This window comes from Peromyscus leucopus, chromosome 19 (genome assembly GCF_004664715.2).
Source record: "Peromyscus leucopus breed LL Stock chromosome 19, UCI_PerLeu_2.1, whole genome shotgun sequence".
Classification (NCBI taxonomy): domain Eukaryota; kingdom Metazoa; phylum Chordata; class Mammalia; order Rodentia; family Cricetidae; genus Peromyscus; species Peromyscus leucopus.
This window is the reverse complement of record NC_051079.1, coordinates 48,606,405-48,625,240: the sequence shown is the minus strand read 5'-3', so window position 1 is coordinate 48,625,240 and position 18,836 is coordinate 48,606,405. Positions and strand designations below refer to the sequence as shown.

The following is an 18,836-nucleotide window of genomic DNA, read 5'->3' as shown; positions in this document are numbered from 1 at the left end:
CTTCGGGGTGAAACATACGTGTTAGCATGCCATTTGTTGATCTGTATCTCCATCCAGAAGCCTCCTCCCCCCTCCCCTGCCCCCACAAATCTCACCTCATGAGAGTGTTCCTTCTCATCTGTGAACTTCCTACAACTTTTCTCTTTCTAGAAAATATCTCTATCCTTCCCCTTTTCTTTGAGGTCCCTACTTCCCCGACACTTCCTCAGGGAAAACCTTTTCTAACCTCTCTAGGTAAACCGAGTCCGTCCGTCCCCTCCGTTGCATGTCCCCCAAACCCTCCCTAATCAACTCCCACTTCCTTACAGTGCCTCCCTCTGCCTCTCTCTCTCCCCGAGGGTGACACTTGGAGATGGCAGGAACGTTGGCTGCCTCATCCCCTCACTTGGTTCTGGCTTAGCGCTGGTCTAGAACTCACAAACACTTCATAAATATTCACTGACTGAAACTGGGTGATTGAGATGATTCATACCCACCCTCCTGCAACTCTACAGATTGAATAATGCCTTGGGCAAAGCGCATTGCGATCCGTGGGGCCATTTATTTCTCTGGGTCTTTCGAGGCTCCCCGTGAGGGATGTCTCATCGCTCCTGCATCCGTAGGTGAGAGAATGGGTTGCAGGTTGGCCGAGTAGGTTTGCTGAGGTGAGGAAGGTTCGTTGCCGCAGGGGCCAGTCAAGGCCTACTGCGCCCAGAGACGTCTAAGTTGTGGTCTAGGCTCTACCAGAAGCTATGTGGCTTTGGGACAGCCCCTGCCAGAGATCCCTTTCATCTAGATAGCAGGGTAGTAACTGCACCCAGCCAAGAGAAGCTGGGATTAAGTCAGTACACAGGAAGCCCAGCTCTCCCATTCCTGACACTACCACCGGCAGAGTGAACATCAGCCAGGTTGTCCTGTTGACCGCAGTCCTGCTTGGTCTGTGTGACAACAGAGACCCTTGGGCCCCCTGGGATCATTTGTTTGTCTTCCCTGCAAAGGACCTACAGCTCATATTGTAGAAAGCCCTGGCCTGGGTGTTCGGTGGCCCAGCTCCAGCCCTGCTGCACAGGTGGGTCCAGAGGTGCTGGCCATGCCACTTACCCTTTCTGACCTCTCTCTCCCCGTGTATAATGTGGCCAACAGAAAAATAATTAGTGGGAGGTGGAGCAGGCACGGCAGTGTTATACATTATACATGGTAGTATATACATTATAAGTATATAATTTACATTATACATGGTAGTATATACATTGTACATTATACATGGTAGTATATACATTATACACGGTAGTATATACATTGTACATTATACATGGTAGTATATACATTGTACATTATACATGGTAGTATATACATTATACACGGTAGTATATACATTGTACATTATACATGGTAGTATATACATTGTACTAGCGCTTTGGAGGCTGTGGCAGGAGGATCATGAGTTAGAGGTCAGCCTGGGCAACATAGCCAGACCACGTTTCAAAAACAAAGAGGGGGCAGGTGGATAGTGGAGATGGATTTGGCAGTGGTGTGGGCCTCTCAAGAAGAGGACTAACCGTGACAAGAACTCCAGGAGAAATTCTGACACCTTTTCACAACGACATCATGTCCATAAAAGCATGCTTAGTCATTTGTCCCAATGAGCATTTATTGAGCAAGTAGGAGGCCCCAGCTCCAGGCTTCAGCCAGAAGTACCCACCATCTGCCTCTAGAGCCCTGTCCTGAGAACCACGTGCCACTGGAGGTAAAAATGTTTCTACAAAGTGTTCCGTGCTTGCCAGGGTTCATTATCCCCGCTGGCCAATGGACTCTAGGAAGCCCGCTTACCTTATAGACAAAGGTGCACACGAAGTCAATGAAGCCGACTTGAAGCTTGGGGAGCTCGTCTGCCTTGTTTCTGTCCATCATGGGCTGTCATCGGAGAGAAAGAGTTAATGCAATGACATGGGGCAACAGTAGGGATTTACCTAACCTAAGAAACATGCTTGCAAAAAGAAAGAGAGAGAGAGAGAGAGAGAGAGAGAGAGAGAGAGAGAGAGAGAAGGAAGGAAGGAAGGAAGGAAGGAAGAAGGAAGAAAGGAAGAGAGAAGGAAGAAAGAAAGAAAAAGAAAGAAAGAAAGAAAGAAAGAAAGAAAGAAAGAAAGAAAGAAAGAAAGAAAGAAAGAAAGAAAGAAAGAAAGAAAAAAGAAAATATGAATGGTGGTACAAGCCTAAAATAACAAATTCAAGGTCATCCTGGATGCATAGTGAGTCTAAGGCCAGCTTTCAATGTGTGAGACTCTGCTTCAGAAACAAAATAAAATAAAATCCCAAACTCCCCAGATTTGACGAGCAATTTGGAGAAAATATAGAATACAGAGAGGAATGTGTTAATGCGCATACAGAATGTAAGTGACCAAGCCAGAGTGTGGGAAAGAAATACTATACCAACAGACACACTGCCTTTATCAATGACATGGGGGTGGAAAAAGGGGAGGAGAGGAAGAGAGAGAGAAAGAGCAGGGAGGGGAGGAGAGGAAAGGGGAGGAAGAAAGGGAGGCTGGAGCGACCTGCCGCTGCTCCCATGAGGCTTCAGAGCTGGCCCCCACTGTTTGCATCCTGATTTGGACAAATCAACAGAACTCTTTTTCTCCGTCAGGGGAAATGAGCAGAGACTGGGAGTAAGTCACTGTAAAGTATCACTGTCGGTGTTGGAAGCGTGAAATGCTGGTGGCCCTAGCCTATGTTTTTTATCTGTAATCAAATCTCTCTTAGAGCTCAAGTGTTTAGAAAAAAATGGCTGCCTCTGGGATTCACATAAAATACTGAGCCAAAAGAAAAGGAAAACACAAAAACAAAAAACTGTGGTGGTATTATGTTCCCCAAAATATTGTGCACCCTAATAAACTTATCTGGGGTCAGAGACAAACAGCCACTAGATACAGAGGCTAGAAAATGGTGGCACTCACACCTTTAATCCTAGCATTCCAGAGGCAGAAATCCCTCTGGATCTCTGTGAGATCAAGGCCACATTGGAAACAGCCAGGCATGGTGACTCACGCCTTTAATCCCAGGGAGTGATGGCAGAAAGCAGAAAGATATATAAGGCGTGAAGACCAGAAACTAGAAGCATTTGGCTGGTTAAGCTTTCAGGCTTTTGAGCAGCACAGTTCAGCTGAGATCCATTTGGGTGAGGACACAGAGGCTTCTAGTCTGAGGAAACAGGATCAGCTGAGGAATTAGCAAGGTGAGGTAGCTGTGGCCTGTTCTGCTTCTCTGGTCTTCCAGCATTCACCCCAATAACTGGCACTGGGTTTGATTTTATTAATAAGACCATTTAAGATTCCTGCTACAAAAAACAAAAACAAAACAAACAAACAAAAACCAGGCAGCATTGGGCCGAACAGATAAAGCAAGAACGGCAGGTTTTTGCTAATTGTTGACTCTGGCTAATGGTACAACGAGATCGCTAACTCTTCAGTCAGCGTTTAAAAATATGAAGAAAAACAAAACAGACAGTGGTGCTCATCGCTCGGCCCGAGAAGTTCTAGACATGAGTCTTCGTAAGCGGCCTAGAGACCGTTCTTAACGATATTTTGGCAAAGCCGGTGGCTGCTTTTTGCCCTGGTCCTAAAAATCTGTGTGGGGCAAGGCGAGGCGGAGGAGGAAAGACCTCAAATCCTAGGGACTCTCAGAGTCCCTGTCCACGCTCCCCCTGTTCCACCAGCCTTTCCCTCTCCCTGGACTCCTAAGGGCTAACGTGGTGATCGTGCACCCTTGGTGCCCTCACACTTCAATCCGTCTCCATCGGTGGTTTGTTCTTTTTATTCAGCCTCTCCAAGCCTTCTCCCTAACTCCGCCCTTTGGGGACAGTTTCTAACTGTCAGAAGCCAGCTGACTGACGCAGCCAAGTCAGCTCTCAGGGGTGAGATAAGTTCCCAGATAGACAAGCTTCCCCTAGCAGGCTCTATCAGATTAGGACAGAGCCCGGGGAAGTGGCCCCTACACACACCTCTATATCAAGAGCAATCAGTTTGGTGTCCACTGGTCAAGCTCTACTTAGCTGAGGGACCTAAGGACCCACATGTTGACCGCAAGGCCCTCAAACTGCAGAGGGGTGAATAATGGTAGAGCACGTGTTTCTGGGTTGTCGTGTGTCCGCCCCCACCACCACCACCACCGCCATTCTGTTCTCAAGGAATGAGGTTGAGGGTGGTCTAGGAACCATGGATCATCTCAGAGAACCACTGTGCTAGTGAAAGATCATCCTGAGCTGAGGTCACTCAGCCCTACGTCACTGGTCACATCTGTGGGTCGGGAAGAAACTGTACTCGCCCACACCCCCTCTCTACTCACAATGGGATTCTGCTGCAACACGGTGCGCTCCAGGTCACCTTGCTCCCCAGAATTCAGCAGCCACCAGCAGAGCTACCTGCAACAGATGGACCCGATCACATATACAGAGCCCAAACCCTCCTATCCGCTCCCACCTCACTTGTGTGAGGTTTTTTGTTTTGTTTTGTTTTTTGTTTTGCTTTTTCACACAGAGATGGAGTTTCTCTGTGTAGCTTTGCGCCTTTCCTGGAACTCACTTGGTAGCCCAGGCTGGCCTCGAACTCACAGAGATCCGCCTGCCTCTGCCTCCCAAGCGCTGGGGTTAAAGGCATGCGCCACCACCGCCCGGCCCCTCCCTTGTGTTTCAAGCTCAGCAAAAGAGGAAAGGCCACCCGTCCCTCATACTCCTGTTTGTCACTGGAGAGACCACGAGAGTGGAGTTGGGCTAAAGGGGTCCAGCCTCATTAACTATGGTCCGCAAACTGCCCCGGGGCAGAAAGTGTCCATACCTTGCTTTGCACCTCCCAGGGCTTGGTGATGGCTGAGAGGTCACAGGCAGTCATCATCATGGCCCTGCGCACAGGATACTCTCCATCAGTCCAGAGCCATTTAAAGCCCCAAACGCCAATTAACTCAATTTCCCTCACTTTCATATTCCCCCTTCCCAGTAGGTCGCTTCACCATTGTGTGAGGCAAGGGCTCGCTCCCTTCATTGTCTCTGGAGTTTCAAGTCAGAGGTTGAATCCCGCCTCCGTATATGATCAGAGGTTTGCCATGGGACTCGCCTCTAAGCCTCTGTTTTCTTGTCTGTCATGATAGCGGCGTTTCCGTCATAGAATAGACACAAGATGAAATGAGATAATGAATATGAAAGTCAGCCTATAGCACCCAGCTATGGAGTGTGTGTATGTGTGTGTAGTGTGTGTGTGTGTGTGCGCGCGCGTGCGCGCGCGCACATGCGCGCGCAGTGAACACACTGCGTATTTATTACTGTTGAGATCAGGCTGGGCCCCGTTCCAGGCTACAGTATTTTATGTAAACTGATTGCTCAGCCTGGGCCTTGTCCTGAGTTGACTCCGTCTTACAGAAGAGACGGGATGAGTCTGTACTTTTCTGGACACACACACACAGAGACAGGATGAGTCTGTACTTCGCCGGACATACAAACATCACTTCCCATCCAGCACCACTCATGACGCACAGATTGATAGTTTATTCCCAAAAGTAAAAAGGGTATCAGGCTAGAGAGAGGGCTCAGTCACCTGAATGCTTGCAACTGCAACACTAAGGACCTGAGGTTTGATTCCCACCCAGCACCCATACACAAAGCCAGGCATGGTGCGATACCCCTATACCACAAACCCTGGAGGCGAGGGAAGTGGGGAGAAGGAGGGGACTCCTGGGACTCATTGGCCAGCCCACTAGCCAACCGGGAACCTCAGGGTTCAGTGAGTAGTTACGTCTCACACTGATGGGAAGGCAGGCCATGAATCCCTACACAGTGGGTACAGCGGAGAGAGAAGGACTGGGAGAGGGAAGAACTAGAGCCACAGAGGGAGGAAACACTTCCTTCCCAGTCAGCTGTGCCGGCCTTTGAGGTGAAGGTCCGTGTTGGGCTGTAAGGTGGGGGAGGGGGCGGGACATAAAACTCAGAGTATGAGGTCATCGTCTCAGAGCTGTGTTGCAGGAAGGAGCCAAAGAAGAGAGGAGAAAAGGGCCTGCCTAGAGCCATGCCTGACACAGATGAAGCATAAGGGGCCAACCTGACTCCGTGAGACCCACTGGCGGGGACCAGTGGGGAAAGACTGGACTCTGAACCAAGTTTTCTGCTTAGAGTTTTTTCTTAAGACTCTTCTCTTCATTTTTTACATTTTCTTTATTTGTGTGTATGAGTTTATGCATGCTTCTGTGTACACGTGTATGTGTGCCTGCAGGTGCATGTGTGTGTGTGTGAGTGTGGAGGACAGAGTCCAAAGTCAGATGTCTTCTCCAGTTGCTTCTCTGCTTTCGTTTTTGAGACAGGGTCTCGTGCTGAACCTGGAGCTTAATTCAGCTACCCTGGCTAGACAGAAAGCCTTCGGGATCCTCCAGTCCCTACCTCCTCAAGTCTGGGGTTGCAGGAGTGTATCTTCCATGCTTTTTATTTATTTGTTTATTTATTTACAAGTGCTGGGGATCTGAACTCAGATTTACCTGCTTTCGAGATAGGCACTTCGCTGTTGTCTGGGCGATCACTGTAGCCTCATAGGTAGTTTTTATAACTAATCCTCTGCAGATGGGAACATTTTATGTCAGCTGGTGTAGGAGGCCACTTGGGTCACTCATAACACATTGCAAGTTTAAATAAACTCTTTAATTATGTAATGTGATTTTCAGTGGGTTAGTGTTAAGCGGATACGCTTTCAGAAATGTGTACGTCTCCTAGAAACGCCTTAATGTTTTATAGTAACCTCAGAATGTGTGCCCTGTGTCGAATGTTAGGTGTGCGCACATGTGATGCTTCTTAATAAAAAGATCAAGCGAATAAATGATCAGCTGTGCATACAAGAGTGACCACCTCCTGGTACTTGCCATTGTCCCCAGGGTTGAAATCATAGGTGTGGCTTCAGGAGAGTACAAGATATTTGCTTTACTTGGCAGAAGCATCACCTGGAAATACACTCCTGAAGGCTGGGGAAACACACCCGTGTGTTTTATAGACAGACTTGGTATGCGCACGGGCTGGGAGAAGGCCACGTAGCCCCAGAATAGCCAATCCAAACCTCACGTCCTAAAGACGGCATTGCAGGTCCCCGCTGCTGCCCCCTCCCCCACCCCAACTCCCTCCAGATGTGTCCTAGAGTCCCAGCTGCTGTATGAGGCATGGGGTTAGAGATGCTCAGATGGCACTCATGGTCGCTCGAAGCACACAGAGAAAAAAGCACCCACGCGGCAATATGCTTAGCAAGACAGTAGAGCCCAAGGCACCGAAAAAGGAGGCGAGAGGAATGCCTAAAAGTGATAGCAACTAGTCCTGCCTGGGCTGTCTAAGATACAATAGTAGAGCTGGGCCAAGAGGAGTGCATAGGAACTCTCTGGTATGGACCATGTCCTGTGTTCCCCTAAATCCATCTGTTGAAGCCTTAACCTCAATGTGATGGTTATAAGGAAGCCTTAGCAAGCAATGAAGGTTAGATGAGGTTATGATGCAGTCAGCTTGGTAAAGAAGGCAGAGAGAACACCTGGTAACAAGAAGCCTGGTGCATTCACAAGGCTGGGGCATGGGAGGGAGAATCTCAGGGCACCCTTGGGAGCCTTGTTAAGAGAAGCCAAATCGAGCTGGGCGTTGTGGCGCACGCCTTTAGTCCCAGCACTCAGGAGGCAGACGCAGGCAGACCTCTTGAGTTTGAAGTGAGCCTGGTCTACCAAGGAAGTTTTAGGACAGCCAGGGCTACACAAAGAAACCCTGTCTCAGAGAGAGCACTGGAAGATTTGAAGTGAAGAGAGACACGGTCAGATTTTCATGTCCCAGAGGTTTTGTTGTGGAGACCTGCATGAGGGAACCCAAGAAGGGAACCATTGTGGGAATGGGCAGAAGGTGGAAGAAATCATCACAAAAACACCCAGGGAATAATGGCAGAGAAAAGTAAACTCAACTTGAGGAAGAGGGAGGTGTGGAGACAGAACAGAGTGGAGGAGGGTGTGTGTACAAGAAGCGTCAGGAAGATCTGAGGACTCAGGAACCTACACCTTAGCCTCTTGTTAGGCCAAAGTCACCAAGGGAAGGGGTGGAGCTTAACGCTTCAGCGCAGGGCTTTGGAGTCAGACCCAGCAGAATCCGGCCCTTCTGTCTTCCCTCGACTTGCAGTGGTCAGAACAAGATGCCTAATGTCTTTCAGCTGAGTGTGCAAACCTCAGTGTGTGGCGGTCATACCAGATTAGAACCTATGAAATTCTGGTTTTGTGGGTCAAAAGGAATTCAGTCATTTCATACGGTCATAACATTCCTCCTGAGAGGTATTATGAGGAACACAAAGCATGGTTTTGTAAGAGCGCCCATTGCATCATTTTATCAAATTACCTCTTAGGAGGGCAGCTGCTTGGAGAGCTCAGCTTGCTTCAGGACAGATGAGCTCTTTTACCTGGTCCACCCTCAAAGCCTTCCAGGACTTAACTGTGAGGCCCAGAGGCCTTCTTCCTGCCCTCTGGCTGACTTTCAGGAGAAAGCATTGCAGCTTTCTAATTTCCAGAGCTCTGCAGGATGCTGGCGCAAACGCTCCCTGCGAAGCCTTGCAGCAGCGTGAGAATGGGTGGGTATGTGGGAGCAGGTTCCTCTTGGGCTACAATCCTGGGGTCACACAGCTTGTGTGTCATGGGGTAAGTCACTCCTCTGTCTCTCGGGTACTCTCTTTTTCCTTTGTAAAACACGGAAGCAAGAGCTGATAAACTTTATGCAAAGGTCCCAGCGATGATTAGGTTTTGTAGAAGACATGGTCTTGATTTTATCTGCTCAGCTCCGTGGGTGATGTGGGAGTAGAAAGCAGAGTCAGCTTATCTCTTAGGCAGAATGCCAAAGGCACACATATTTTTGGAAACTTATGAACATACCTTAATTTTGATTGCTTTTGACAGAAGAAAGCCAGATGTGGTGATTCATGCCTATAATCCCAACACTCCAAGAGACTAGGGCAGGAGGATTGCTGTGACTTCCAGGCCAGCTTGGGTTATGGAGAGAGCCTCATGAATCAATTAATAAAGCCAAAATTAAAAGGAAAATGATAACAAATTTTCCAAGATTATCTTTCTACCAATAAAGTCATAAAACATTTTTATTTATTTGTTAACTAACTTATTGATTGATTTTTATGGAGGAAGGTGCCATAAAGGCAAAAGACCCACAGCCCATAAAGTCAGAATGTAACTGTCCATAAATGGATCAAATTTTATTTATGGACATGGATGCTTTAATTTATTTTTTTCTTTGTCGTGAAATGATATTTTAAAAAATTTCCCCCAACCACTTAAAAACCTAATTAGTTCCAGGCTCAGTGGCACACCTTTAATCCCTTTGGAAGTATAAAAAGACAAATCTCTGTGAGTTCCAGGCCAGTCAGATCTACATAGTGAGTAGGTCTATGTAGAGAGATCATTTCAAGAAGAAGAGGAAGAGGAGGAGGAAGAGGAGGAGGAGGAGGAGGAGGAGGAAAGTAATTAGCTCTTCTTGGCTCAGACGTTCTATGAAATCAGGCAGCAGGCTCTACACCCCAGCCCTGAGGAGGCTGAGGGCTTCCAGCTTCTGCTTGGGCCACAATCAAGAACGACATTAAGAGACAGAAAAAGCTTAATAAGGAGTGGGAAGTCACGCCCTTGCTCAAGAGCTGGTGGGACATCCTGGCCTTAGGTTCAATAAACAGGACAACATAAAAAAGAGCCAGGCAGGGCTCTGATACCGTGATGTGGCTCAGGACACAGCTAGGGGTTTGATGTGAGTCTCAGATCACAGGAAGCTCACGATGTGAACACCTCCAAGACAATCAAAGTACCGGAAGACAGTGCTGGACTTTCTTTATGTTAAACCCAAACTCTGCAGACCAAGAGATCTTGGAAACAAGGGTTTGTGGAGCTATTGTAAATGCTAGCCAGAAAAATAAAGGGCCAGGTCCTGGGACAAAATCTTGCAGCTGCAGGGTGGGGACAGTTAGAAGATGTCCACAGTACCTGAGTTTTTGGGAAAGAAGGCACCACAACCTACTATGACTACAGTGCAGAGGAGCTGGTAGGTCTGGAATAAGAGGATAATGTGGAGAAGTGCTTGTTGCTTCTCAGAATTATCTGAGATGTCCTAAGCAGAATGTGACGGCACATTGGTGGGTTTTGCCTCTCGTGCTTTAGAGACAAGGTTTCACCATACATTTAGGAAGGTGAAGTCTGATTTTTCTATTTCTTGGTTTGGCCTAAATTGTTAGCCAAACAGTATCTTATCATCTCACCTCTCCATCTCTCATTCCCATCCCCAGCCCCCCACTTTCTAACTAAGTTTAGGACATCTCAGAATTTTTCCTTTCTCACAATGCAATTCAGTGCTAACACTTGCCAACTGGAGTTAGCTCTGACTCCACAAACTTAAGAGTGTGGTCTCACAGAAGGTTCTCACTTCAGAAGTCGACCCTACATTAGCCACTTTTCTGTCTAGTTTACCTTTCACCAGGTGTAGGGGCACCCATAACCTCCCTTCAGGTTCATTCATTTGCTGGGTCAGCTCACGAAACTCAGGGAAGCATTTTGCTTGCATTTGCTGTGTATCCTACAAGTGAGAAACAGATGAAAAGAGCATGGAAGGAGCGGGAACAGCAAGGTCTCTTAGGCCATACAAGACCTCCATGCGGCCAGCAAGCCAAAAGGTCTCCAGACTCCCATGTTTAAACAATGTTATGATGGTTTTATCTTGTAGGCTTGGCGAATTAAGCTATGAGTCACTGGTCATTAACTTGATCCAAGCCTTCTCCACCTCCCTAGAGGGTAGAAATGAGGCTAAAAGTCCCAAGCTTCTTATAACGGGTCTCTCTGAGAAGCAGCCCCCATTCTGAAATTATCTAAGCTCCTGCCAAGAGTGACCTCATTAGAACAAAAGATACCATAACCACTCAGGAAATTCCAACGCTCTTAGGAGCTCCATGTGAGGAACCAGGAACAAAGACCAGATCTATATGTCATTATATTACAGGAAGTGCCCCAAAGCACCACCTACCTAAGCCATGCTGTAAAGCATTCCAATTACCCCCAGCCAGCTCTGAGAGAGAGAGAGAGAGAGAGAGAGAGAGAGAGAGAGAGAGAGAGAGAGAGAGAGAGAGAGAGAGAGACTACTTTCATCCCCATTGAGCCGCAGAGGAAACTGAGGCACAGACAGGTGATGTAACCTGCTCAAGTCAAACCATCAATAAGTGAGAGCCAGGACTTGACCCCAGACTGTCTGGTACTAAGACTCCAATTGTGTAACTGCCCCACTCTGCCCAGGTGAGAAGTTCTGAAGCTAGGTGGAGAGATCAATGGATACAGCTGAGATTGCCTCACAGCAGGACTTCTTGGCCAGGGAGGTTTCTGCCCCTCAGCATCCCTGCCACCATCTGAAATGATTTTTGATAGTTTCAGCCAGGGTGGAAAGTCCGCTTACTGGCATCTGGTAGGTGAAGCCCAGGAACGCTGTTCAACATCCCATAGGGAACAACACAGTCCCATAAAAAGAGTTGACGTTACAGATCAGTGACGCTAAGATCGTCAAGCCCCGCTTTCGAGGTCTGCAAACCATGTTCACTGAAGGCCTACGTAAACAGTTTAGAAAAATGTAAACCTTCTTGGACAGTTGGAACTATTTCATCATATGTTTGCATATTTGCAAGGTTCTAGTTTACATTGCATTATAAGACTGACAGCACAAGAAAATTGTTACTTCACTCTCCAAAATCCAAAGGAATGTAAAGAGTGTAGTTAATTCGATATCAACCATCGTCATCTATGACAGAAAAACAGATGTTTTTCTCCTTAAACTTGTATTTCTACATGACTTCTGCAGAGCTATATCCTCATACTGTATATACATGGGTACGTTTTTATCTGTGTACACATGTGTGTACTTTACAGTCTTTCCTGACCACCCATTCCTAACCAAATATCTTGATTAGCTTTAGTTAGTTCTGTTTTTTTTTTTCATTGACCATAAGCCTTCAAGTGTTAATTTTCCCCCTTTGGATTAAGTCATACAGTTAGTCCAAAGAACAAAATACATTGTCTATTTTTATAAATATTTATTTGATACTCAAAGTGATTGATTTTGGAACTTCATTTCAGTAGAAGGTATGGTAGGATTTTTTATTTTGCTTTGTTTTGTTTTGTTTTTTGAGACAGGGTTCCTCTGTGTAGCCCTGGCTGTCCTGGAAGTCACTTTGTAGATCAGGCTGGCCTTGAACTCACAGAGATCTACCTGCCTCTGCCTCCCAAGCACTGGGATCAAAGTTCGTCACCACTGCCCAGCTGAGCAGGAATTTTAGAATGAGATAATGGGTGAATACTTCTTACTGCTAGACTGAGAAAATCAGCATCTATTTTATGTGCATTTTTTTCATTTTTATAAATTCCCTGGAGATGGAAAGAGTTCCATTACAACAGATCACTCATTCTTTGAATTTTTCTGAGTTAACTGTTAAAAGTCATCCTGGGATCGTTAATACTGAGTGATCCATCTGCTGACAGTTCAATTACACTCTCCTTCCATTTTGTTGAAAGCCAACACTAGAGTTTCACTTCTTCCATTTCTGGGATGCATGCCATGAAGAGAGAACAAAGACTTCTCAGAGGACTGTTAATTACCCCTCTGACATGTCTTCAGGAGCACCGTGTTCATCTAAGATACCAAAAAATGGGCAGGTGCATTAAAACATTGTTAATTCTGATATACTTTCCAGGGTTATATTTTTATAAAGGGATTTTATCTCATAATGAGCTTCAATTTTGCTTTCAACGAAACTTGGAAGCTTCAGATTTAACTCACTTAATCTATGGAAATGTTTGCCGTGTAACATCACTGGAAATGGGAGGCTTTTGCTGTCAGTTGAAGCAGTCACATCGTCAGAATCAGACATGGAACTCTTCAGTTCAGTAAGCACATTGTAATACACCCCAGTGACATCTATTTAGTCCTTTATTTGTATTTTTCCCTCTTGTTTTTCTCCCTTATTATTAATTCCAAGTAGAGACAGATAGATGTACAGGTATGTAGGATAGGCAAATGAATAGATGGATGGACAGTTGGATGGATGGATGATGGATGGATGGATAGACAGACAGACAAATAGTGTTATGTTCCCTCATCTTAAATACGCCCTAAAGGTCCATGTGTGGAAGACTTGGTCTTCGACCCACAGCTCTCTTGCAAAGTGGTGAAACTGTTAGGAGCTGGGATTAGGCGGAAAGAAGTTGAGTCACTTGGGGCATGCCCTTAGAAGGTCCCTCATCCTCTTTCTTTGGCCACCATGAGGAGAGCAGGCCAGGTCTCCTATGCCACATGCTATGATCATGATCTACTATGCAGCTAGAGACCCTTTAAAGCTACAGGGCCAACTAACCTCAGACTGAAGCGCCTAGAGCTGTGACTCACGATAGAGCTTCCCCTTTCAGGTGTCACACCCACAGAACACTGCCTAGCATCAACAGGTGACCAGATAGATGACACACTGATAGATGACAGACAGATAGACAGGCAGGCAGGCAGAGAGACAGACAAGCAAGGAACTAGGCCATAGTGTAACTCAGGAGAGTCCTTACACCTAACATCATGAGAATTGATCCTTTCAGTAATTAAAAAAAAAATATATGCCAGGGCTGGGCAATGGTGGCACACACCTTTAATCCCAGCACTCAGGAGGCAGAGGCAGGTGGATCTCTATGAGTTTGAGGCCAGCCTGGTCTACAGAACAAGTTCCAGGATAGTCAAGGCTACACGGAGAAACCGTGTCTCAAAACAAACAAGCAAACAAACAAACAAAGTAGCAGAATTTGTCACTTCAGTACTTTCTAAGAATGCCTTTGCTCTAATAACATGGTTCCTAGATAGTGACACGTTCTCTGAAGAAATCATGGTTGTTAAATGGAACATACCTATGTGCTAACCTATGTGCTAAATGACCAAGAACAACCCCCCCCCTTTCTAATGCCTTGTTTCGCTTTTAAAATATTGCTTATAATGGGGCATAATAGGAAATATATGTGGCCTTTGTCCTCAGGTCCTTGCACACAGCTCTCCTAACGCCTTTAAATCCTCTGAGTAGTGGGAGTGTCTTGTTTGCAGTGAGCTCGTTAGGATTGACCTTATATTATGCCAATGAGGTGGCTTAGGGTGGGACCCCCTAGATAGCCTTGGATTGGAACCAATTACCAGGAGGACCGACTGATTTCAGGATTGGATATTTTAGCCCTGTTCACTGACTTCTGAGAGGAGAAGATTGGCTAGAGATTGAACTATTGGGTAAACCTTTTGAGCCAGGGACGGTGCCACACGCCTTTAATCTCAGTTCTCTGGAGGCAGAGGCAGGTAGATTCTGTGAGTTCTAGCACGGCCAGGTTAGTTTGAGAAGCGAGTTCCAGGCTAGCCAGGGCTACATAGTGAGACTCTGTCTCAGGGGAAGAAAAAAAAAGCAATAACAAACACAAACAACAACCAAAAAACCTTTTGAGCAGTTCTGGGATGAGCCTCCAGGGTAGTGGACACCTGTATGCTGAGAGAGGGTGTCTCCAGACTGCTCCTAGGTACCCTCCGTCCGGTTACTTATCTACAGCCATTCCATCCTCCAACACTAACAGGCAAATGTGAGATGTTTCCCGCAGTTTTATAAGCCACTATGGAAAAATCAAAGAAATTGTGAAGGAAGTTATGAGGATGACTCATACATTTGTTTGAAATAGGAGAAGCCTGGACATGTGATTTGCGTCAGAAACGAAGGCAGGAGAAGGTTCCAGTGGCGCAATTGATCGGTGTGCAGCACCCACATAAGAACTGAAGGCTGGGGTGAGAGAGACTCTGGAGACTTGCCTCAGCATGTGCCGGGAGAGAGAGAGAGAGAGAGAGAGAGAGAGAGAGAGAGAGAGAGAGAGAGAGAGAGAGAGAGAGAGCATATTTCATAAGAAGAGCCCTTAACTTGTTGGATTTGACTCTTAATAGTTCAGATAATAGTTATAATGGGCAGATAATAGTTCAGCAGTGAATGGATTATAGGAAACCCTTCTAGAGACCACAGAGAAAGAAACCTGCACATCCTATGTCAAAAGTGTCCTCGTGAGAATATAGAGGAATGTATTTTTTTTTTTTTGTCAGAACATATAAGACAGGGGAGGCCCGAGGCCCTTCCTCAGGCTTGTAACATGTCGATCAGAAGGGGCTTTGAAGACACCAGCACTTCTAACATGTAGGTATTTAGATAGTTTCCTGTTGTTTTACGTCTGGAGAATCTTGCACCTGGGCCAAAGTCTGTGGGCAGATGAAGAAAGGGAAGAATGTGGCTTTAGTTTGTAAACTGAGAGAAGGGTGGGAATGCCTTGCCTATTAAGCCTTTTTTTTTTTCCCCCTCAGGAAGATTAGTATTATGAAAGAGAACACTGATTACCACACCCAGATGTGCCTTGGGAGGCTTTGGGTTCCCTGGAGGATAAGAGTGCTCAGTCTGGAAACTGCTTCGGTTTTTACAATAACCAAAGTCCTGTCCATGTTTGTTTGTTTATATCTTTGATATGATATTTCTTTGCAAAGTCTAATTGATAGTGCCATGTGTAACAGCATTGTAACTTTTTAGCCTGGGTTCTAATTGGGGGGAGCATAAGTTGTTTCCAGTCTTCTCTGTGACTAGAAATCACGTGACAAAGACTTTCATACACCCTTTGGTGCACTGCAGGAGGATGTGTGGTGATGAAATCTTAGAGGTGGGGCTTCTGGGTCAGAGCATTGGTGTTTGCAATGTTGACAACGTTAGGGTTTGGATATGAAGTGTCTCTCACAAGCTCAGATGCTGACTGCTTAGTCCCAAGCTGGTGGTCCTATTTTGGAAGGTTCTGGAAACATTAGGAGGTGGGACCTAGCTGGAGGAAGAAGGTCATTGTGTGTGTCCTTGGGGGCTGTGGCTGGCTCAGAGTCCTTCCCTCTCACTGTTTCCTGTCTTCTAAGATGTGAAGAAGCCTCTCTACCATACCTTCCTACCACCATAGTTTCTGCCCAAGTGCCTGGGGCTGAGCAAGAGACCACGTGCAGAACAGTGCCTTCCCTTTTTGGTGGTTTTGAGGCAAGATCTTGCTCTCTAGCCCAGGCTTACTTCAAATTCATTAAGTAGCTCAGACTGGCCTTGAACTTGCTGTAATCCCATCTCTGCCTCCCAAGTCTGGGATTACAGCCTGACTCTTCTTGCCTTTAGGTTGTTCTCTCGGCTGGCTTGGTCAAAGCCACACAAGAGAAACTAGGGGCAGTACCAGGGGTGAGGGCATTGTGACTACCTGAAAAATGTCATTCTTAAGCCTTTGGAACTGGTCTGTGAGAGACCTTTGAGTTTGGGGAAGCAGGTTAGTAAGCCCAGGATTTGGTTGTCAAAGTACAGTGCCTAATTCTGATGAACGCTCAAAAGACCGCAACGCTGATAAAAACAGAGACAGTATAGACAGTGGGCACAAGGTTTCTGGCAGAAGTGAGGGCTCTGTTAGGAAGTGGATTGTAAGTCATCTGCATTCTGTCTGACAGATACTTTGTATTCGGAGATTGAGGCTGGATTTAAGAGTAATGGTCTAATTGATTGGATGGAGGAAATGTCAAGAGGGCAGAGATACTGCTGGAATCTTTTGAACAGGAAACAAAAAGAAGCGTAGAAGGGTTTGAAAATGTGCCGTCCGACCAGAAAAGGAATGAAGTGAAATTTGTGGACCAGGAAGATGCGGTTGTTAAAGAGATTAGCGCCGTGAGAAACAAAGCCACGCACACAAACACACACACACAAAAACAAAACCAAACTGAAGCCCCACACTTTTCACTGAGACGGTAGGAAAGATGCCCTGATTTATTGCGGGACTGGAATAGACCTCTCTGTTCCTCCCTGCCCCGCATTTCCCCTCTCCAACCCCAGTTTTATTTCAACTGGAAAACTGCTTTCAGAAGACAGCTAAGTTTGGGGTCACAGCTTCACAGACAGTAGTACCCCAGCCCACCGTCCTCTGTAAAGACTATACCTATTACTCACCCTCCCACCCTGGTGGGCAAGAGTGCCCACTCCCCTCCCTCTGGCCAACACAGTGATCTAAATCTTTTCATCTTTGCCAAGATGAAGGGGTGCCTCTCATCTGAGTTCTGTTTCCTGCTTCTCTCAGCATGTGGTGTGCGGTCCACCATCTTCCTTTACAGACATTCTGTAATTCCTTCTCTGGCAAGTGTCTGTGTGTGCCTCTTGTCTTTTTTCTGTTGACTTGGCCCTTTTCTCGAATTGTATCGACATCTGCTGAGAAGATTAGCTGCTTGTCTGTTAGAAGGACCATGAATACTTGATCTCTGACTGTCACTGGAATTCTGTCTTTGGCTTCTCTCTCTCTCTCTCTCTCTCTCTCTCTCTCTCTCTCTCTCTCTCTCGTGTGTGTGTGTGTGTGTGTGTGTGTGTGTGTGTGTGTGTGTGTGTGTGTGTGTTGTGCAGAGATTCTTAATTTTCAAATAGTCAATTGTATCCAATCATCTTTTACAGTTTATGAATGTCAGGTCGCTCTTAGAAAAATTTATTCTGAAATTATTCCTTTCCCATCACCCCCCCCCAAATTATTTAAAAATTCTTGGTTCATCTGGAATTTACTTTGATGTAGAGTGAGACACCCTGTGGTCCCAAGGCTGTGTGTGAGTGTATGTCCTTCTCTACTGATAGAAAATCCCCCTTTACAGCAGGTAGGCCTTCAGCACCGACTTACGTTGAAGACTGAACTGCCCTATTATCCTCTGTTTCAGAATTTTCTGGATGTTCTGTGCAGGGGCATGAGTGGGGACACATGTATGCCGCAGCACTGGTGTGGCAGTGAGAGGACACCTTTCAGGAGTCAGTTCTCGCCTTCAGCAAGGTGACTCTTGGTGGCTGCGCACTCCAGGCTAACTAGTCTATGAACTTCTGAATGATTTTCCTGTCTTTGCCTCCCATCTACCATAGAAGTGCTGGGATTACAGATGCTAGAAAGTGTGTGTATGTTCATGTGTGTGCAAGTTGCATCTGTGTGTGTCTAGAAGGCAGAGAACAACCTGAATATTGTTTTCAGGAGCCATCTACCTTGTTTTTTGAGATTGGGTCTCTCAATGGCCTTGAGCTCAAGGCTAGGCTCTCCATGTCCCCAGTGCCTGGAGCTCTGTCATGTCTGGCTTTTTCTTAATGTGATTTCTGGGAATCATACTCAGGTCCCCTTGTGCTTAAACTCTATCATTAGTACATGTTTTGTTCAAAACTTAAACACTGTATCACTTTTCTGTTCAAGTCTTAGAGTTTATAACTGAAATACTTCAAATATTATGCTTTTTTGTATGCAGATATATAAAATAAAAACAGTATTTTCTCTTGTGTTTTCGGTGCTAAATAAAAGTGAAACATATATCGTGACTTGTGCCATTCTGTTTGGACACAGCTTCATGCTTTTCATTGTGAGAAACCTCTAAGGTGGCAAGTGTCCCAGGGCCCTGTTGAGAGCAGCGAGAGCTGTGGGTGGAGCCCCCACCCTCTGGACCCCAGGCTGCGAAGGGTTAACCCCGCCTTGACTCACATAACAATTTCCTTCCGCGTCTGCTCCAGCATCATGTACTGGGTCCACTCCTGAGTACTCTCATATGTCTTTGACTGGTCCACAATCTTCTGGAACATTGTCCTTTTCCTGAAACACACACCAGTTTATTAAAGAGATCAAGTCTAAGAATGAGGCGACAGCTGGGCTGCCAACATGGGCTGTTCCAGATCGGGAAGTTATTAAATCCACATAGTTAGCAAAACAATATGGAAAAAGCTTGGAATAAAGACTTC

General features: G+C 46.2%; 1 protein-coding gene across 1 annotated transcript in view; it reads right to left on the bottom strand.

Moving 5' to 3' along the window:
• Positions 1–18,836, bottom strand: part of Pde6a (phosphodiesterase 6A) — a 63,675-nt gene that overhangs the window by 1,055 nt on the left and 43,784 nt on the right. The window contains 5 exon segments of the mRNA XM_028890120.2: positions 1,810–1,893; positions 4,318–4,362; positions 4,364–4,393; positions 4,806–4,869; positions 18,583–18,690. Of these exon segments, the coding sequence (XP_028745953.1) occupies positions 1,810–1,893; positions 4,318–4,362; positions 4,364–4,393; positions 4,806–4,869; positions 18,583–18,690 (331 nt within the window).